We start from the raw sequence: 22,376 nt of genomic DNA, 5'->3' as shown, positions 1-22,376 counted from the left end.
ACGCTGCATGCCCACTTGCACATGCACTGCCTCCAGATGCAGCTCCTGTCAGTTGTCCAGCTCTATAACGCCCTGCTGGACAGAACACTGCTTGTCCCCTGGCTTCGCTTGTATGGTGGCCCGACCCTTCCAAGGTGCTCATTAGCACTCTTCACTGCCTTGTCACAACTAACCCCCTGACCATGGCTGCCTCCCTCACCAGTTGGGGCTCTCATCTGGGCACACACACTGCCAAGGGTGTTCGGACGCAGGGCGAGGTCCACGTACACCTCAATGTACTAGAGCTCTGACCAGTCCGCTTGGCCTGTCTGATCCGGCCTCTCACCCATGCCACTCATGTTCAGCTCCTCTCTGACAATACCATGGTAGTGACTTATATCAACAGGCAAGAGGGCACCAAATCCCTGTCACTCTGTACAGAATCCATCTGCCTCCGGAACTGGTGTATCCACCACTGTGTCATGCTCTGTGCGGCTTACCTCCCGTGAACGCAGAATTCCCTGACCAGTGTGGTCAGCCAGCACTGGTACATCAGTCACAAGGGGGAACTCCATGACCCCTCTCTCCACTCCCTCTGCCATGCCAAGGACACCCCTCGATGGAACCTTTTTTGGCATGTGCAACAATCACAAGTTCCCCCTCTACTGTTCCCTGGGGGCCATGGAGTCTGGTTCCCAAGACAATGCTCTCCTCCTGCCTTGCTGCAGCAAACTCCTGCCTTCCACCCCCATTCCCCTCCTTCCCCAGGTCCTACAGAAGATCATAGAATCGTAGAATATCAGGGTTGGAAGGGACCTCAGGCGGTCATCTGTTCCAACCCCCTGCTCAAAGCAGGACCAATCCCCAACTAAATCATCCCAGCCAAGGCTTTGTCAAGACTGACCTTAAAAATCTCTAAGGGCTGGTCTACACTACGGGGAAAAATGGATCTTAGATACGCAACTTCAGTTACGTGAATAACGTAGCTGAAGTCGAAGTATCTAAGATCGAATTACTCACCGTCCTCACGGCGCGGGATCGATGTCCGTGGCTCCCCCTGTCGATTCTGCAGCTCTGTTCGGGTTGGTGGAGTTACGGAATCAGTATAAGCGCGTTTGGGGATCGATATATCGCGTCTAGATGAGACGCGATATATCGATCCCCGAGCAATCAATTGCTACCTGCCGATACGGCGGGTAGTGAAGACGCACCCTAAGGAAGGAGATTCCAGCACCTCCCTAGGTAACGCATTCCAGTGCTTCACCACCCTCCCAGTGAAAGTTTTTCCTAATATCCAACGTAAACCTCCCCCACTGTAACTTGAGACCATTACTCCTTGTTCTGTCATCTGGTACCACTGGGGACAGTCTAGATCCATCCTCTCTGGAACCTCCTTTCAGATAGTTGAAAGCAGCTATCATTCTTCTCTTCTGCAGACTAGACAATCCCAGTTCCCTCAGCCTCTCCTCATAAGTCATGTGCTCCAGCCCCCTAATCATTTTGGTTTTCCTCTGCTGGACTCTTTCCAATTTTTCCACATCCTTTTTGTAGTGTGGGGCCCAAAACTGGATACAGTACTTCAGATGAGGCCTCACCAATGCCGAATAAAGGGGAATGATCACGTCCCTCGATCTACTGGCAATGCTCCTACTTATACAGCCAAAATGCCGTTAGCCTTCTTGTCAACAAGGGCACACTGTTGACTCATATCCAGTTCTTGTCCACTGTAACCCCTAGGATCTGACAAGACCTCAGGTCACGATTATCCTAATGGTCCCATTCTGGCCCAGTCAGTTTTGGTTTCTGGATCTCCTTGACCCCCTCACCCAGGACCGGGGCAGTGTCTGTCACCCCAACCTTGGCCCCCTTCATCTCATAGCCGGTTTTTTGGATGGGGCTCATGCAGAGACAGTCTGTTTGACACCGATGTGACACATTCTTGTGCAAAGGAGGCAGGCCTCCACCAGAGCGTCCTACACGGTTTCACCTCCTGGGCTCAGCACCGTCACCTGCCCCTTGATGCCATCGCCACCCTGCCATCCTGGAGTATCTCCACACCTCTTCGTTGCCATTGCGGACAGATCCTGGGGCCAAGCCCTCTCCTCTCAGCACATCTTGAAGTGGGTCTCATCATGCATCTGAGAATGCCTGGCTGGATTACGGTACACTCAACGTGGGTGCAAGCAGCTGCTTCCACCTCCCTGGTGGATGTATCTTGCCATGACATCCACTGCGTGTCAATGTGGCATTCTGTGCACACCTTTCACCATCCACTATGCCATAGCCCAGGAGTAGCGGCTGATATGGCTGTGAGTTGCGCCGTCTTTCAAAGTGCGATACTTCTTGCATCCTCGCACCCCCCTCCGCACTGATCATTGCTTGTTACTCACACGTACTTGGAATACATATAGGGCCCATCACTCAAAGAAGAAAAGGAGGAGGTTATTTACCTGTAACTGGAGGTTCTTTGAGATCTGTGGTCACTATTTGTATTCCAATACCCACTCTCCATCCCCTCTGCTATGGTCGTCAGTAAAAGGGTGACTCAGGGAGTGTCGTCCCGCGCAGCCTCATATAACCTTGCTTGCACCACGAGGCTATGTGTGGTGCATATGTGAGTTGATGAACACTGCTACAGAAATCTTATGACGTAGCATATGGCATGCATGTGCACTTGTGTTTGGAATGCAAACAGGGAGCACACATCTAGAAGATCTTCCAGTTATAGGGAAGCAACTTCTTCTTTTCTATTACTCTTACAATTAATCATCAGTGCTAATGACAACATTGACGTAAAAATTCACCATACGCACTTCACATACAACCTTGACTCTGACAAGCACAAGCTTACAAACTTTCAGCTTATCACTGATGTATTTAATTTTTAAACTCTAAAGTATTTTATCATTGATATTTCTAACCTGGCATTTTTCTGTATTCTCAGTTAGGAACTCAGCAGGGCTATGGGAGTTAATTAGGAAGTCAGGTTGTCCAGAGACTTCAGTGAGCAGAGCAACTTGTTAAGGTACTGGGAACTAAGAGTGTAGGCATTTTCCTTATTTAGCTGCTTAAAGTCTTGAGGGAGAAGAATGGAACTGGCTTATGGGTGAACCAGTTCAGCATCAGTGCAGTTGCTTTAGCATGTAAGGTTTTCAGCAAATAAAGCTACATATATAAAGCTTTGCATGGCAGACTTTTTGACAACCATTCATTCCATACCAATGCACTTTCCCAAACGTTTTATTTGAACTCTGTTATTTTCTGAATTGTCCAGTATTCAGTTTTGTTTCGGCATCTACAAAAGTCGTTGGTCATAGACTGCAAAGAGTTAACTTTTAGGGAGAAAATGCTGAAGTTCTTGGATTGGGAAAAGTCAGTTTTGATTAGTTTGTATCATTGTTCTAGAGTTTGTCTTAGAAAAAAAATTGTCTGAGGAAGCACATAAGGTCAGAATAGCTTGTTTCTATCAAGTTGGTGGCTGTTGGATATATAAAAAAATTAGAAACTCTCCTTGCAACACCAACAAAGTTACAACTGATATCTTCTATACGGTATGTATTATAGTCCAAAGCCACACAGATTTTTCTCTTCAACCAGCAGCATTGGCTTATTTGCTAGTGAGACTGGCGTACCTCCAAATTTAAGTGAGCTGTATACCTGTAACACTTTTTCTTTTTCTGTGTAAGAACTTACAGTGTTTTTCCTTATAATGAACCCCATTTATCTGGCATGCACAGACACGTGTAGTGGCGCATGCATTACTTCAAGGTTGAAGAAAACGTGATCTTGTAATGGATAAGCACATGCAGCATGACTTTGCATAGCTGTGCATTTTACAGATAGAGTCAGAGAGAACTTTGCATAAAATTGTGCTTTACATGTAGAGTGGAATTTTCAAAGGCTTGTAATTTATTTAAACAAAATCTTTTTTCTCCAGAAAATTCTACTCAGTGCTTTATGAGCATAGGTCATATCTGAAGAATTATTTTAGGAATAATTTTTTTTGCTGTTTTTCATAACTGAAAGTTTCTCCAGTGGCTGAAGAATGATATTCCTCAGAGAAATTCAAGAACTACCTTTTTTCAAATGGCTGCCATTTCCTGCAATGGGATTTGGGCCACAGGTGCCCTCTGTTGATAAATAGACTGTCTTTTGAATTGGCCACCAAATGGGAGTGAAGCCTTCAGTGAAGATCATCCTCACTGGAAACCATGATTGGTGATGGCCAAGCCAGAAGAGGGCATCCTAGTTCATGGTCTCAATCCCATTGAGAACATAAGATGACAGCCATTTTGAAAGACGGCAGTTTTGTGAATTTCTCTGAAGAAAGTTTATGAAGAATGGCAAAAAATAAACAAGAATCATTAAGACTTCTTCAAATGTAGCCAACGCACACAACTTCAGTGAGTTTTAACATATGGGAAGTATGAATTTGCATTATTTCCATTAATAAAATTCAGAATTAAAAATGGTCTGAAAAAATTTAGCACCCTGTAAGACCCATCATAAATTATTTTTTAATGCCTAAACTAATAGGTTTGCTTGTGAATTCTCAGAAAACCCATTCTGTGCTCTAAAAGTGGTGCCGTACGTTGTGAGGAGAATACTTGGTACTCTTCAGAGATAAGAGGCCGAATTCCTGTGTTAAATGCAAAACTCAGTTCAGCCTTCACCATAGAACCATGACCACCTCTACCAAAACACTGGTTTTGCCTTCTATTTTTCTATGCGGGGAATTAGCATTTTGGGTCTTTTCAGAAGGCAGATGCTGCATCCCCTTGTGGTTAGAGCCTTACACCACATTGCAAGTGACCCCTTGTTCTCCTTCTCCTGAGTTCATTGCCTTAGCAGAAATAATGCACTCAGCTCTGAGGATTAGAGAAACTCTCATGTTGCTAAGCAGTGGTGCCTCTCCTCTCTTCTCCCAACAAGGGGTGCTGTTGAGCCACACACTGAACTCTTAGGGAGGAGCATATGGCATTGATCTTTAGTCTGTCTTGCTGTCTGTTCTGGTTGGCACCTTGTTTTGAAATGTCTTTTTCTGAATTTGAGTCCCTCTTTTCATTACCCAATTCTTGACCAAGTGACTTGACAGCATCCCCTCTTTTTCTTTCTTGCTCTGGTTGATCTTGCATGATTTAAATTGCTGGTGACATTTTGCAGTTTCTATTAGTGAAGAATAGTCCTTACTCTGCTCCTGTCTTTTTTTCATTCTATTGCAGTTCAGGAAACACCAGATATTGTCTCCAGAATAACCCAGTATATAGCCGGGGCAAACTGTGCACATCAGTTGCCTATTGCAGAAGCAATGTTGACATACAAACAGAAAAGGTATGTTATTTCAGTAATGGCTTCCAAAATATCAGGGACTCCACAGAGGATGGGGGAAATATTATTTCATTCTCTTGTTATGCACAGACTTAGCTGGCCACCTCAAAACTGTCTGAGAAACAACCTGTAAGGGTTGCACATTCAAATCAAGAACTCTTTCAGGGAACAGTACCTGGCACTGCGAGTGTTGTCAGCTAGATAGCAGATGACAAATCTAGAACAACCAGAAATGCGCCTTACTTTCTTCAGCGCAGTTGATATATCTGAAGAGCAAAGAAGCCTGGGAATAACCTATACACCGGTTTGGTCTCCAGATGCAAAGGAATTCAGATATTTGGCTTTGCTTACAGTGCCAGTGTCTGAATATTTTGTGAGGCGGAACTCTCAGAGCATGAACTCTGTCTAGCCCTCCACCAAGGTGTCTCTGAGGGGTCCTGGCCTCTGCCTCCCTCAGAATTGGTGCAAAATCCTGGGTAGAGAATACTGCCTCAGCTCCGATCAGTTGGGGGAAGGAGCTGCTCTTCTCCTTGGCAGCTACAGCATTACAGGAGTCCCACTCAGGATGGCTAGAGCTCACCAGGGTTTACTTCAGCCTTGGCATGGATACGCAGCTTGTGAGATGTGGGTTCAGAGGAGAGTACAGGAGTCAGCAAACAGGGTAGGGGCAAAGGGGGAGTGGGGCAGAAGCGGCTGTGCCCACATATGGCAATGATGATGGAGGACCTTTGGGAGTAAGGCGCGATGTGGTGGCATAGGAGTTTTCTGATTAGTGACAAAAATTGGAAATATAGTTTATATGCCACGTGGGTGAGGTAAAGCTGAGTTTAATGATACTTCCTAAATTAGTGCAGAACTTGTGACTTTGATGATACGGTGATATAGTTCCTTTGTATTCAATTTTTATAGGAGTAGAAGCTAAATTGCTCCCCGTTTCTTTCTGGAAGTAACTGAAGTGGTTCACTCCCATAGCCCCCACAATTAGATATCTGTAAGCCTGCTGATTAGTAAATATTTGAATACTCCAACCAGCTTTTCTCATTAGCTGTATTTTAATGTCCCCCTTACTTCCTGCCCAAACTTTTTTCTGTAATATTAACCTAATAACACTTTAGCCATTTTGTTGCTTAAGCACTGTAGCATCATGATTGATTGTCTCACTCCTGATTTATGAATGAAACTGCATTCTCTCCACAAATAGCAGGGAAAAATTCTAAATCTTTTTACTACAACATTAACTTGTTCTCATATTGCTGCCTGTCTTTCCTGCACGCTTTAACTGTTGTATTCTTGTTTGGTTTCCCCTTGACTTCTCCATTTCTAGTTCCTGTTTATAATGAGCATGCCCATTTAACCAATGTACCCACTTTGACTTACTGCCATGCCCAGATTGGTTGATCTAAGAATCAAGTTTGCAAGTGGTGCTTTGTTGAAAACATTCTGACATCTAGCTAGACAGCACATGTGTTTCCCTTGTCAACAGCCTGTCTGACCTCCTTACTCGGAGGATAATTCCATCTGAGATCAGCTATTCAGAGTTCTTTAAAGCATGCTGGTTTCTATTTACACCCATGTCTGTCCATCGCATTCCATCAAGCTATCTTTTATGATAGATTCCGGCAGTTAATGTGAGCCTGTAATAGATCATAGCTACCTGACTCCATCTTTTCCCTTTTTAAAGATAGGCTTGGCATCACACCTTTCAGGTCCTCTTGTTGCACTGTGCCTGAAGCCATGCAGAGATTGCTTGGTCTGTCTGGGGCTACTTTGAAGTGAAATAATGAAGAATTTTATTTGGCTTCTCAACCATTGCCACAGGCCTCCACTCCCTGGTATCTTTACTTCCTGGCTAAAATGTGAGGTCATTAGAGTTTCTAGAATGTATTTATGGGTCTGTTCAAACAACTTCTGCTTTCAGACAAGTAGAACATAGGAAATTAGAGAGGTTAGAGAAGCAATTTATCGCGTGGAGTGATGGGAAATTATCTCCTAGCTCTGGTTTCCTTCAGAAGTGGTGCTCACTGATGGCAGTGACTTGAGGGAATTCTTTCTTAAAGTAACATACAGGTAGGACTCTGTTAGCACTATCTAAAGGAATGTGTTGCTTTCTATTGTAAGTATAATAATGTGTTCATTTTTTCTTTTGGTTGCTTTCTGAAAAGGAAAAAGAGCTTTCATTTTGATTTTACCATAAGGTATCCTCTTTAGGTTCCTTTCCCCACTCCATACCTTCTATACTTTTCCTGGACTGGTCTTTTATGCCTTGTTTAACAGCTCCTGCAGGTCTGGGATGCTTAACTTGTGCTTCAAATTAAATTCTGTTTGTTGCTTTTCAAACTTCTGCCTCTGGTGGCAGAATGCACTGTTCCAAGGACCACAGAGCCAATTGTTTGGGGAGTCAAAATGCAGGTTTCACAGGAAATAAATTTAATAGAAATAAAATAAAGAGTTTGACCAGTGTCACTTGAGGGCATGAGAATGTGAAAGTGAAGCTAGCCAGTCTGGTTCCTACTCTCGAAACTAAGTTAAGCAAATGGCGTTAATAGGTAACATGTATGTAAAAGTGATTTAGAATTATGAAGTATTTTGGTTTTAATATGTCAGTACAGGTAAGGTTATTATAAATGTGGCTTTTATGTTGATCATGTGCCTTTTATCTTCTAGGTAACACTTCAGTAACAGCTATTAAGGGGTTTACAGTAGTGTATGAAGGATCCACACTAAACCAAGTTTTTAAGTGTCACTGTTAGTGTAATTTTAAAGAACGTTTTTTGTTCCCAACAATGGCATCAAGTGTACCGCAAAGTGTACGTCTATACTAGGATAAAAGCTCTGTGGCACAGCTATGACTGACCCAGGCCAGCTGACAGGCTGCAGAGCTATAAGTTGCTGAGCCTGAGCTCTGGGACCATCCACTATTGCAGTCTCCCAGGGCTCAGATTCCAGCCTGAGCCTGGATGTCTGCCAAGCAATTTTTTAGCCCACCAGCCCAAGTATGCTGATCTGGGCTAGCCGCAGGTTTTTTATCTCTGTGTAGACATATCCTTAGACTGCAGGTTTTGAAATCTCTTTAGCTGGAGTAGAACTGTATGGGTCTTTCAAGAGTACAGGCCAGCAGTTTCCTTCCCTATAACAAGTTGAAAGAGAAATTTAGCCCCTGGAATAGCAGACTCCATAAATTCAGGCTAGCTTTTGCATATTCTTCAATCTAAGACAAGGTGGTGGGGAGGGCAAATGAGACTGTAGCAAGAGGCATTATAATATATGGAGATATACCTATCTCGTAGAGCTGGAAGGGACCCTGAAAGGTCATAGAGTCCAGACCCCTGCCTTCACTAGCAAGACCTAGTACAGATTTTGCCCTAGATCCCTATGTGGCCTCCTCAAGGACTGAACTCACAACGCTGGGTTTAGGAGGCCAGTGCTCAAACCACTGAGCTATCCCTCCCTCCTAGCCATTTGGTTTTCTAATTCTAGTTGGTATTTACGGTCTGACAGACCCTGCATTCTGCCCCAGTTCTGAGCTGTCCAGTGACCTGTTCAGTGTTCCAGTCACAAGGCCTTGTAGAGCTCTCCATCTCCCTACTGAGCCGAGGGAAACACCTTCTTCGAAGCTACTCGTCCTTTGAGGGTCCAGGCTGGAGGCAGCAGCTCTATTCTATAAGCTCACAGAAAATTGCTTTTTAGAAACACTTTAAAAATCTTCCCAGCATCCTGGCACTTGCTCTGTTAAACAAGCTCTAGTGATTTGAGAACACCAAAACCAGAGAGAGAAACCAGTCTCCAGAACCTAGCTATATGTAATGAGCTGCTTTATAACTTGTTTTCTGCCAGTTGATCCTAACTTAATTGACTTCTGCTCTCCTTCCCACCCAACCCCCCCCCCCCCGCCACTTGTTCTGTTTGTCATGGCAAGACTGAAGCATGTACTGCCTGTGAGAGACTGCATATTGTCTGAAAGCTTTGCCTTGTTTCTTTGGAGCATCCGCTGACTTTCCCAAAATACAGAGACTGGGGCAGAGGAAGGGCTTTAGGGAGAAAATGATTCGCTGTATTTTGTCTCTTCTGGGTGACGTACTCTGTGGTGGGTGTGTGTGGTGGTGGGAGGAGGAGAAATGCTTTAGTTATGGAATAGCTGAAGACTGCTGTGGTCCAGATGAGATTAAATGGTATCAGTGGGAAGGGTCACTTACTTACCATGTAGTTAGTGATCTTTCACCTAATGCTGATGACTAGGCCTCATACCAACTGACTACACCTGAAATGTGGGTTGAGGGAGCTACACTGTTCAGGGCTGTGAAAAATTTCCATCACTATAATGTAGCTAGGTCGCCCAAACCCCAGTAGAAGACAATCAGCCTAGTTACTGCCTCATGAGGGGGTGGATTTACATCAGTGACGGAAAAACCATTTAGGGCTGTAGTCAGTGTCTATACGACCAACACTACTTGTGCATGGCTGTCCTGCTGTAGCACCTTCTGGTTTAGACATACCCTGTTCTCTAGAAGGAAACACTCTGTTGTACAGTACTTATTAATTTTTGTAGGCTTTAGTTGTCATTGTTGGAATAATTTGTCTGCCAGTGGTAACTCACAGTAGTTGTCTAGCCAGGTCATTCATTGGCAGTAGACAACGAAGTCAGTGTTACCCATGGTAATTCCAAGTCCACTATGGTTTGCCTCTTGGGTCTTCTGGATTTCATTTGTGTGAATCTACGCTGCAGGTTGGCTCTGGAAATGAAAGCACTAGGGAGTCTGTCATTTACCACCTCTTTAAAAATGTAGAGTATGTTTGTGATCTCTCCTGCTCCCATATTGCAAACTGAATGGCCCCAGTTGTCATCCCATGCATTAAAAAAAGCACACTGGGTAGAAAAGTGAGCAGAGAACGTGCCAGAAGAGTAGCACAACCTGTAGTTCTAGGTCACCCTTCTTGACTGTTACTGTTTCATCAAAACCTTTTCTAATGCAGACTAGGCCTTCGTTGGGCTTGTCATTTTCTTTTGGACAGAGGCTGGCTTGTAAGGCTTATTCCCCACTGATTGTTTGGAGAAGGGAAGGAGACCAGCAGCCCCCAATTCCAGCTCTGGCCAGACTGATCCAACCTTAAGAACCAGAAGTTAAATACAAGAGAAGTGTCAGATGAAGGAGCCTGGGACCGTGATTTTCAAAGCCACTTTAAAAAAAAATAAAAATAAAAAAATCACACCATAGAATTGCTCTTTCCGATATCTAATCTGATATGCATTGTGGTGAGTACTTCAGTACTTTCTAGCAGTCCTGATTCCTGGTACATTGCAAGGTTGGGCATTCATTCATTTCTCGTGATAGAATAAATTATTTTAACAAGGACTTCAAGAAGGGAATTTTACTTTCATCCAGTTTTTCCTAATCCATTTTCATCCTTTAAAAAAAAAAAAATTTGCTTTGTCTTCCAGTGTAACAGGTTGCTAACTGCTAAGGCTTTCTGTGGCACTCATTGTTTCTGAGCGCCACTTATACGTATGTCTGTCCATCCATCCTGCTGGTGTTTCTCTATTAAAATAGTTAATAGACATAAAAATAAGAAAACTTCTATACTGCCCAAAAGAACAATATTTAAAGAAGAGCGCATTCTTCCAAACTAAGTGATTTGGGGTTAATGCTTCTAACTTAAATCTGTTCAGTTGTCATTTTAAGAACCATTAATCAACTGTCAAAGAACAGTAGTTAAGAAAAGAACCATTACTTGCCATTTAAAATGGGCAAACTACTATTTTAGAATCACCAATGTCTCAGCTTTCCCTAGAAGGATTCTGCTCTGGTACTCAGCATTTGTCCTCAGCAGAACTGAACAAGTGTTCTGTTGCAACCACGTTTGGCTTGGTTTTTTTAGTGCTTAAAGAGAACTTGAATAGCAACAAAATTAAGAAGCATGATACTCTGGTACTTTCATCATTCCACTGAGTGGCCAGCAGTGTGAAGCTATCAGGTGAGGACAGCTTTTATCTACTGTAGCTGAGGAAGGAAAGGACTGAGATTCCATTGCTGTTTTATCCCAACTGCTCTACAACTTCCGTTTGAGATTTATTGGGGGCATGGATCAATAGCACTTCCCAGTTTCTCTGCTGCGTACTCTAGCAGGATTTGTTCAGGGAAGTTTCTAGAGGTTACATGGCAAGGACTGGCATTGGAGTTAAAAGGGTGTGATGGAAAGTCTAGATAAAGGACACAGGAGTCTGTATAATTAGTTCTTGCTCAGTGTGGCTGAAGCATGAAGAAAATGGCTGGGTCGAGAAGTGAGCAGAGCCTTGGTTCCATCGCAGCGCTCCTACCAGCTGAGCCAGTGCAAGGGTAAGATGCACCATAAGAAGGGCTATGGTAAAACAACCCCTGCCCCTGAAGCAGGGAGGGAGCTGTACCTGAATCACACATCCCTCAGCTGCATGCCACCCCTTACACAGGGCTGGGAGGAAGCTATCTAGCCAGTCCTACTTGTGCAGTTGTCAGCATTTTTCATGTTTCCATGCCTTTTCAGAGGATCTGCTGCAGAGAGCACCACAGGGCGGCTTGTTTCTTTTGATAGACTCTATGTCTTGAGTGTTTGAGCTGCGCTCTGCAGTAGTCCAGGCTATAGCAAACACCTTTCTTGCCGGAGTGTAAAGCTCCTGGCATTCAAAAATCGTGAGATTTAAAACTCTCCCACATGTTGTCTTTGACTTCAAATTCAACCTGAGACGTGCGCGCACACACTTCAGGCCTCTCCACTGGCCCTCTCCTGACTTCTGCCATTCTGTCCCCCTCCTTGCATCTCTCGTAGTGTCCTTCCATGTTGCCCTAGAGGTTTTTTCCCATCAAGCATCATAGTTACTTTCCCTTCCCCCTCTCCTACCCATCATTTTTCCCTCTTGTCTCCCTGCCTCACAAGTGTGCCTCTTGCTCCCCCTCCTTCCTCTGCACCACCACAGCTCCACAGATCTCTTCTCTCCCCTCCTCCATGTTTCTGAATGCTGGGCAGGGCTGATATTCCACCTCCTTCAAAGTGTAAGTCATGTCATCGCTGCACTTGAGACTGTACGTGGGACATCTCATCTCTGTCCTTTACACTGTCTGGGGGAGCCATCTGCCTCTCCTCCCAGCCCTTCTGAAGTCACTATTTCCAGTTCACTTCCTAAATATCAGTGATCTCCCAAGACACTCTGGGCCTGGGCTTTGTTTGTGCTGTCTGTCTCACTCAGGGTGTAAGCTCCTTTGTGGCAGGGGTTACCTGTTCTTGTGCATGTGTGTGTCTGGTGCCACACAAGTAAGGTGTCATGGCTTGTTAACCCATGGCAGGCTAACTGCTTTAGAGATTCTGAGATTTGCAAAGTATGCCACTCGACTGCAAAGTGGGACTCGTGAAGGCAATGTGTTCCGAGAGCTTCAGTTATTAGTAAGTAACCTGCAGGTCTCTGTATTGCTGGTGATGTATGTTGTGGCACGGGTTCATTTCTTTGCAGTAGGAGGTCATGTGTACGAGCATAGCTACTGCCATGTCATTAAGCATGTTTCTCTTTTTAAAAAAAAAAAACAGCGGGGGGGGGCAGCGACTTCCCATTTTATTTTAAGAAAGTTCCTGAGGAGATACAATACTCCCCAGCCGGTGTGGGATCTCAGAGTATTGTCACAGGGACTCTGAGAGAAGAAATAGAATTGGCGCTTGCACATTTTCAGTTCCTGCTGCATGCTTGAATGAAACAGTAATGTGGATTTTTTGTCTCAGCGTTGAAAGAACTCCTTATTAATCACTCTCCTTGTTGTTTCTAGCCCTGATGAAGAATCATCCCAGAAGTTCATTCCCTTTGTTGGGGTGAGTATTTGCTTTGATGTGCAGCTTAAAGTTTGGTGAATTTCATAAAACAAGGTTGTTTATTAACAATCTCACTTGGCTTCATAGATTCTAAGGCCCAAAAGGGATGATTAGATCCTCCAGTCTGACATTCTATGGCATAACACAGGCCACAGATTTTCACGTAATTACCCCTGTCCTGAGTCCAGTGCTTGTCTTTGACTAGAGCAAATCTTCCAGAAATGCATCCACTGTTGATCTGAAGACTTCAAGAGATGAAGAATCTATCACCTACCAGCCCATCTGCTCTTTAAAAAATCAAACTTACCAGTAAAGCCCTTCCTGAAATTGAGCTGCGGATTTACCTGGAAACTGTTCCAGTTGAGAAAAGTCTTACTGTTTTTTCTCTGCAACCAACTCGGACACTTCATATTACACATTTGTGTACCACTTTACCTGTTGCTGCACAGAATTGTGTGGTACCTAGAGCATGGTAAATAGAATCATAGGGCTGGAAGGGATCTCGAGAGGTAATTTAGTCCAGTCTCCTGTACTCATGGCAGCACAAGGTATTATCTAGAATTTAGACCATTCCTGTCAGGTCAATAAATGCTCTAAAATGAGAAATGTTATGGAAAGCAAATCTAATGCTGAATAAACTTTTAATTACAAAACTGAATCACTTTAAAGCCAGGATGCACATAGTTAACAGCCTCAAATGTTACCCTGCAAGCATAATATTGCATATAAAGGAATGCATATTACATCACTGCAACTTTAACTCTGATTCAAAATGAATTTTTACCAATAATCTCAAAATGAAAACATGTCCTTTTTCAAAAAGAAACCTATGAATTATATAGCTGCATTTTAAGGCTCTTTAAAAGGGAGTGGCGGGGTGGATTAGCCCATCCCCTTGTTATTTTGTTCATCCATTAGGCCTAATTTCCAAGACACCAGTTTTGGTCCATTGATTTCAAGTCCCACACTTGTTTAAATTATGCCTGGTACAATCCTGGAAGTTATATCAGCATTCCTTTTAGCTGTCCCCTTTTGCACCTTTTCCCACCAGCACTTGTTGCAGGTTATTGTGACCCTTCATGAATTTTCATTCATTTTCCAGAGTTGAGCTCACAATTAGGTAAAATGTGTAGGCCCGGTTATCAGAACAGACCACACTGAAAACACGCCCATTGGGGTGGCAATTCCCACATAGAATTTCTTTTGAGGCTCTGTTGAATTTTTTTTAAATCCATTTAATATGTTGAACTAAGAGGACTAGTTGTAGAGTGGTACTAGGCCAAACACTTTAAAGAGGCCCAAGTATATTATCACAATGCAGGTACTCTTATCAACCAAACTTCCAACTTCATCCAAAAATTCAAATATGACAAAGAGCTATTTTCCTTTAACTCAAGCTGGTTTTGGCACAGTTTGTATGAAATCTGCTAACCTTCCAGTTTTCTCAGTACTAGTATTTTAATGTTCAAAACATGTGACTGAGAGCTGGGTGACTCTGGCCCAACATCCAGCCTATACCTAAATCTTGCATTTCTTTCTGCATACCATCTCTAAGATCCAGCCTTGCCTCTCCTGTCCATCCACACAACTAAAGTTCTCATCCAGGCTCTCATCTCGTGTTTTGATTACTGTAACATCCTTCTCTCTGGCCTTGGCAAGATTGCATTTGTCCTGCTGTTATCCATTCAGAATATTGCTGGAAAGGTTATTTCCTAGCTCATCACTAATCTTGTCACCACCCCTCTCTTTTTAATCCTTGCCCTGGCTCCCCCTTCTCTATCATGTCAAACACAGGCTTCCCTTCTCCACTTTCTAGGCCCTGCAGTCAATCCCCAGCCTAGCAGCTCTTGTTTGCTATCGAGCTGTCAGTGCTCTTCTGTTGGCCTATTATACCAACCTCCAATGCCAACTTGTTAGATGTTCCCATTGGCACAATTGTACTTTCTCCCATGCTGCCCCTCATGCCTGGGAAGAGCTCTCCTGTGAACATGCGAAACCCTACCTCCTTCTCCACTTTCAGCTCCCTTGTCAGAACTCTCCTTGGTCCTGAGGCCCACAAAACTTGACAGCCACTAAGTGGTTGGTGTGCAGAAACCATTGCCTATTATGCTGCCCAATATTGTCTCATTGTTTACTTGTACTACACTGTCTGCCTATACTGTTGTCGTCTCTGGTCTTGCACTTAGATCATCAGCTCCTTTGGGTAGGAGGTGCCATCTTTTTGTTCTGTATGTACAGCACTTAGCACAATGGGGTCCTGGTCCTTGATCCAGGCTCCTGGGTGCTATGGCTAAATTCATAGTGAGTGAGTCGCTATTCCCCTTACCCTGCCTTTGTAGGCATGCTGAGAGAAATAGAAACTTGTGTTGCCTGCTCTTCTGGTGCTCTGATTCTCTTGCTGATGTGTTTCGTAGCAATGGAGCAATCTTACCTTTCTTGGGTTTACTTTTTTCTTGGTTAGGTTATTCAATCCTCTAACATTTAAGGTTATAATATTAAATGGATTTATATCTGAAAGGATGACCTGTTGATTTCTGTTCAGCCAGTAGATGTCTCTGCTCTGTGGTTTTTGTTGCATTCTAGTATCTTCCCTTGCTTTTTAGTGTGTGTGTGGATGGGGGGAGGGGCGTGAATTGTTCTTCCTCCTCCTGATCATCTTAAGTCAGCTTTTGTGTGTTTTGTGTAGATCAGTAATACTTCCAGGTGTAAGTGTCAAAGTCCCAAATGCCTTAGATGTCAGCAGGTCTTATCCTAAGGCTGACCTCTGGTTCAGGTTGACCTCGCTTTCACCTTCATGTCTTTCTCTGTCCTAAGATGTAACCTTCCCAGGAAATCTGTCTTTGCAGCTCTGCTGTTGATATACTCCTTTATTAACTAAGGTACTAATCTCCCTGAGGCTGTGAGGTGAATAACACTGACTTTTCCAAGCTGACAAGTATTCTCATGACTTTGAGTGTCAAGCAAGCTCTGGGATCAATGAATTTTTCTGAGTCATGGCTTACTACTGGGTGTGTGTCCTTATGTGAAGTGTTTCAGCTCTCCTAATGAAAGGGAGAGGAGCTAAGATATTAGGCTTGAAGTGGTATGAACCCTGCACACAATACAACTTTCAGGTTTTTATAAGGGTCTCCTCTTAGGTTTAGTTCTCATTGTAATCTGCCAAATAAAGTTTGAAGAATACTGGTTCAGCATTTCTCACATTGACTGATTTTAAATGAGCATTGCTTCTTTATTTTGAATGAGTGAAGAACATTCTCTCCTGAAAAAAGATGAAAAGTTTCTATTTTGCATTCAGAAAACTGCCAAGTAAAAACATTCTCACTTGTTATTTATGAGCCCTTGGCACACTCTTTAGCCTCAGGGCCCACACTCAAATTTAACTACATCCTACTGTCCTGATTTCCCCCTCCAATTTCATAGATTAAACCCACAAGGAACCATTGTGATCTTGGTCCACAGAATTTCCCCTTGCAATTCCTGCATCAAGCTCAATAACTTGCAGGTGAACCAGAGAACATATTTTTAGAAATCCAATGTTGGTTTGAAAGCCCTGAATTGATGGAGAATCCACGCCATTCTCTGGTAAGTGGATGCAGGGATTGCCACCCTTACCTACAAAAACTTGTGGCTTTTTCCCAGTATGAATTTATGAAGTTTCCACTTTCAGCAAGTGTGTCATTTTGTCCCTTCGCTATCTTAAGGTATGTCTGCGCTACAAACACTACAGCATCGCAGCTGTAGTGACGGAAAGGGTGATTCCCTTCCTGTGGTAAATCCACCCCTCTGAGGGCTGGTCTCCGCTTGAAATGCTACGGTGGCACAACTGCAGTGCTTCAGTGGAGACCCCACCTACGCCACAGATTGGGTTCTCCTGTTGGTGTAAGTAATCCACCTTACAAGAGAGGGTCACTAGGTTGATAGAAGAATTCTTCTGTGATCTAGCACTGTGTACACTGGGGGATAGATCAGCATAACTACATCTCTCAGGAGTGTGAATTTTTCATACCCCCAAGTGACATAACTAGGTCAAAATAACTTTCTGGGGTAGACCAGCCCTTTGAGTCCTGTACTATTTATGTACTTCGACCATGTTCAAGTCATCTCTTAATCTTCTTTTTGTTAAGCTAAATAGATTGAAGTGGTTTAATTTTTTACTGCATAGCAGGTTTTCCAGGCTTCAAAATCATTCTTGTGGCTCTTCTCTGAACTCTTTAGTTTGGCAGTATCCTTTTTGAAGTCAGACAACAGCACTGGATAGAATATTCTAGTAATGGTTTTGCCAATGTTATATACAGAGGTAATTACACATCACCTATGTTCCCCTGCTTATACATCCAAGCATCATCTTAGCCCTCTTAACCACAGTATTGCAGTGCTGTCTTGATTTTTCTATGATTTGTTAAATCAGTATTGTGTGGTACTAAGATACAGACGTACAAGAACGTTATGTCAACACAACTCTCTCAAACCAAATGAGCTTCATCAAGAAACAATACCAGGTTGGTTTGAAAAGGCTTTTTTTCATAAAACTTAACTGGCATTTAATTCTGCTACCATCTTAAATAAGGCAATCAGTAAAAAATTAAACCATTCTATTATTGATTCCCAGCATTGAGGTCAAGCTAATTGGCCTATAGTTACCCAGATAACCCCATTATAAATATTGGCATGACACTACCTTTCTTCCTCTGGAACTTCTCTAGAGTTCCAAGTTTATTTAAAATGAGCATTGAGTGTTCATTTTGTTCCTTGGCCAAATCTTTTCAAACTGTTGGTTGCAAGTTATACTGTCCTGCTGATTTTTAAACATTTTTAACTTTATAAGATGCTGTTTAACAGCCTCCTTAATGTTTGATTGGAAAGTGTTTCATCATTGTATATGAATACATCACCTGACTTCTTTCCAAATACAGAGCAGGAATAGTTATTGAATGCTTCTTCTGCCTTCTCTGTACAGACAGTTTTATCTCACCTAGTGATCAGTTCCTGATCAATTTAAAAAACATATTGTCCTTAACCCCACTAGTCATAGATTTTTTTCATTGACATGTTTTAGCTTTCTTTATCTTGTATTGCATTTCATAACTTCTGATTTATATTTATTACTGTTAACTTTTTTCCTTTTCCCCATTTGTTATACTTTGCCTTTATTTTGTATTGCTGCTTTCACTTCCCCGCTAAACCAGGATTCTTTAATCAGTGCAGCCATCTTCCATGATTGTGGAATTGCGAATCAGATCATGTTCACTTGCACTTAGGTAACCACTGATTCTTAGTTCAGTGTTCAATTCATCTTTGTCCATCAGAATGAGAGGTCTAGTGTAGAATTAACTGGTGTTGGTTGCATTAATTCTGGTGCTAGACAATTATAATTTAGATACTGTTTTCTTCCTGGCTATCTCGTAGTGTTGGGGTAAACTGTTAAACAGAAACTCTGTTGCACTCGAGATGTGGCTGCATTTCGATGATACTTGAAGTGGTATAGCCAAAAATGATTTTCTGTTGTCTATCTGCTCCCATTCCTGTTCCTAGGGGCAGCAGGGGACCGGTATGGTCTCTGGTATAAGTTTGAGCAGTCTCAGGGTTAATTCAAGTTACATTGGCTGATAACCATCCTTAGGTTCCATGCCCCCTTTACAGGGAGACAGGGGACTGTTAAGTTAGTATAGCTGGTTGTATGCCAGTCGGGGATTTCTATCCCCAGTAGAGTACTCCGCTGCCTACTTGTACCATCTTTCTGGCCCTTTTGCATCACCAGAGTGATGAGAAAGGGATTCGTGAGACTGAGCCTCTGGCCCACAGTTTTTCCAAGTGATGGAGCTGACCAGTGTATATAAACTCAATTGTGTTTTCCATTCCAGGTGGTAAAGGTTGGAATAGTGGAACAGTCCTCAGCAACATCAGGTAATAGAACCTTTGCTTGCTTTTCATTGCTATCTGTAGCATTCCAGATTGGAGCTGTAATATCTACATTATGAGAATGCCTGAATGCATGAGTCTAGTGGTGCACGGTCAGAGTTAGCAATCATGGCATGTTAGGGCTTGTTGACAGGGAGAAAGTTATACCGGTATAAGATAGGGTGTGAATTTAAAGTGGTAAACTCCCCATGTGGATGTACTATTCTGGTATAAAAGAGCCTTTTTTCTGGTTTAGTTTATCACTTTGGAAGCGGTTTAAGTTCAGCAGAAAAAATCCACTCTTATCCCAGAGTAAGTATGTTCACATGGGGTGTTTATGCTAGTATAACTGGAAACATTTCTGTGTAGACAATCACCAAAAAAAAAAAGTGCAACATCAGTGTAAACTTGAATTCAGTGCATGATTTCATTTGACGTACATAGTAATAAGGTTCAGAGTTTGTTTCCTGATTAAATCTGTAAGTCACACATGCACTTGGAGGACTGTAGCTCAGGTTCTAGCAGCCTGTTTTGCTGTCACCATCTCATTGCAGTCCTCCAGCAGAAATGAGAGTGGAGGATATTGGCTAAAATTGTCTCTCACACAAGAACTACATGAAAAGAACACTATTAGGGTTACAAAAGCAAGCACTTAAACAAAATTAGGGATGTCCATGCAACCTTAATTCAGCCCCTTGTGGGTCTGAATTGATAGTATGTGATCATGTAATTGAAGACTATTTTTTCTACAGGATCTGCCTTATTCAGTGCACAAGATGGACAGCTATTCAATATTTTACTCCTGGGTGTTCAACATGAGGCCTCAGGCTTTGTGTATTGCACACTATTCAAACCCTGCACTGAAGACAGAATTACTCATTTTCAGTTGGCTTTTCTATGGTGCTCGTCACCAGTAGTATCTGAGTGTTTCACGAACATAAATAAATCTTTGACACCCTTGTGAGGTGAGGGGGAATCGAGGCACAGAGATTAACGTCTGAAGTATCCACTAATTTTAGATGCCCAATTTGAAATGCTCAGGAATTTTCAGAGTACTTGGCATTATATAGCACTTTATACGTTGCATGCACATCCCATTGACTTCATCTGCAGCTGTGAGCACTCAGTGCTTCTGCAGATCAGACCTCATGGTTTCAAGATGGGACCCAGAAAATGAGTAACACCCAATTAGTGATCACCTGTGGAATGTCTGATTTACCTTGTGCAGCATCATATAGTACTCTGTGGCAGGGATAGAATCCAGTTATCTAGGGCAGCATTTGACTGCCTTAACCATGAGACTGTCCTTTCTCTTCCTACAGCCCTCTACCTCATTCACTACACTCCTTCCAAATTCTGCAACAAATGGAGTGGAGGTGCTACAGACAACAGCCTCCTTCACTACACAGCCCTGATTCATCCCCAGAGCAGGCCCATCCTGTGCACTGAATGAAGTTGGGGTTTTGTGGAAAAAATAGTATGTAAGCACTGCTCAGTCCCAGTCTCCCTCCTTGGGAGACTTTTCCAGTCTCAGTCCCCTCCACTTCAGCTTCCTGTTAAAGCCTTTGCCCCGCCGTACCACTTCACCCCCAGTACACTGGCTTCTCGTCAGATCTGTCGTCTCCTCCTTTCTCCTGTCCACTGGTTCTTAGTCCCAGTCTCCCCATGGTCGTCTTGTTATCTTGGTCTTGCTCCCAATGCCCAACCCCCATCGAGTTTCCCTCCCTGGTTCCCAGTCTCCTTTCTCAGCTTGAAAATCTCCTCCTCCCCAGGCTCCTTGTCCCAATCTACTCCAGGTTCCCTCTGCATTCAAATCAGGCAGCTTCCTCCTCCATGCTGCCTGGGCTCAACAAGCGGTCATCTGCTCTCAGTTCAGGAGCCCAGACCTGGCACAGTTCAGAGCTGCAGTTTCAAGGATAGTCTTGGTCACCTTTGAGCTGGAGCATGGTCAGTGCAGATGGAATGTTCAGGGAATTTATATGCGAAAAATCTAAGAAGAATTCTTTGAGCAAACTGCAATTTTCAAAAGGTTCTAACTTTGGTCAAGTTTGGACAGATTTTCATGGGAAAAGCAAGTGACACCTCCCTGATACAAAAGCCAACCCCTACTAATTTTTAAGTCCCTTTTCCAAAGCATGGGGATACTAGAGCTCTTCAAAGAAAGTTACTAGAACTTCCAATCATGGGGAAACATACATTTGTTCCTAACCTTATTCTCTGAAACCGTTGAGCCATTTTGTCTGAAATTTTCCAAAACCAAAAAAAAAAACCTGGACACCTGCCATGGAAAGTTTCAGCCCTAGCAATTAGTTTGGCAAAGTTACAAGCAACTGAAAACAGTCTGATAATGGTAAATGTTGGCCAACCTTAATATAGGTGGTGCATTCCTAGGTATATGGTGGCATGTCGGGTTCTTCACGTATGAGCTTGGGATGGTCACATTACAAACTACCACCAATATCATCTGTACATCGCTGCCCTGACACACACACTTACCTTAGGAAACTTTTAGTGTCCTAAATTACTGAGACTGTTTCTTATATCACTGTACCAGTAAAGCCACATGCCTTGTTACCATGGTTTGGACTGGCCCTAGACCTGTGCATGGAGGGAATCCTACATACATGGCTCTCCTTCCTACACCACAGGACTCTGCCATGTAGCTGGCACTATCCATCCCACCCCATCCCTCTGGAGGTTTCTCCGCAAGGCCCAAGGGAGTAGGTTCAGGAGGGCTAGGGCGGGTGGAGTGAGGGGAACAGATGAGGAGAAGATGTGAATATTAGTCAAAAATAATACAACACCAGCCTCTATTTATTCTCAGCAGCTCCCTGTGCCCATCTCAGGGCTTGAGGGTCATCTGTGGCCAGGGTGCTTGTGTTCCAGAGAGGCCCACAATCTTAGGGTGGATGGATTTGTCCTCCTGTATATCCCCTTAGCTCTGCCAGGCTTGGTTTCTTCTGCAGAGGACAAACCGTCCCCATTGGGACACTCTGGGAGGAGGCCTACAAGAGGATCCTCAGACTTCCCCTGGCCATTCCCACAGGACTTTGTGATGCTTCCTTGGGTACCCAGGGCTGTAAGGCACCTTGCTACCATGTGGCTTTAGTGTGAGAAGCAGTGTCTATGCCTGCCAGAGATCAGCTCCCCAACTCCACTGACCCTGGACAGCACCAGCCCTGCCCTCTGGGCCTTGGAGGCCCCACTGTCACACTGCCGGTTAGCAATTGGCACACTGCTGCGTCCTCTGAGCATCTACCTGCAGTGTCCAGTCCCTGCTCCATTGGACACTCGCAGCATTCACAGATACCCCGCCTCAAAGGAACAGCCCCCCCCACCCCCGT

The 22,376-nt window shown here is 43.6% G+C and overlaps 1 protein-coding gene across 6 annotated transcripts in view; it reads left to right on the top strand.

Moving 5' to 3' along the window:
- PACS2 (phosphofurin acidic cluster sorting protein 2) overlaps positions 1-22,376 on the top strand; it is a 178,247-nt gene that overhangs the window by 123,616 nt on the left and 32,255 nt on the right. For all 6 annotated transcript variants that reach the window (XM_030574056.1, XM_030574058.1, XM_030574055.1 and 3 more), the window contains exons 18-20: positions 5,202-5,310; positions 13,092-13,134; positions 18,996-19,038. In XM_030574056.1, coding sequence (XP_030429916.1) covers positions 5,202-5,310; positions 13,092-13,134; positions 18,996-19,038 — 195 coding nt within the window. The remainder of the gene's footprint in view (positions 1-5,201; positions 5,311-13,091; positions 13,135-18,995; positions 19,039-22,376) is intronic.

Source organism: Gopherus evgoodei, chromosome 8, assembly GCF_007399415.2.
Source record: "Gopherus evgoodei ecotype Sinaloan lineage chromosome 8, rGopEvg1_v1.p, whole genome shotgun sequence".
NCBI lineage: Eukaryota > Metazoa > Chordata > Testudines > Testudinidae > Gopherus > Gopherus evgoodei.
The sequence above is the reverse complement of the archived record's forward strand: the minus strand, read 5'-3'. Positions and strand labels throughout refer to the sequence as shown.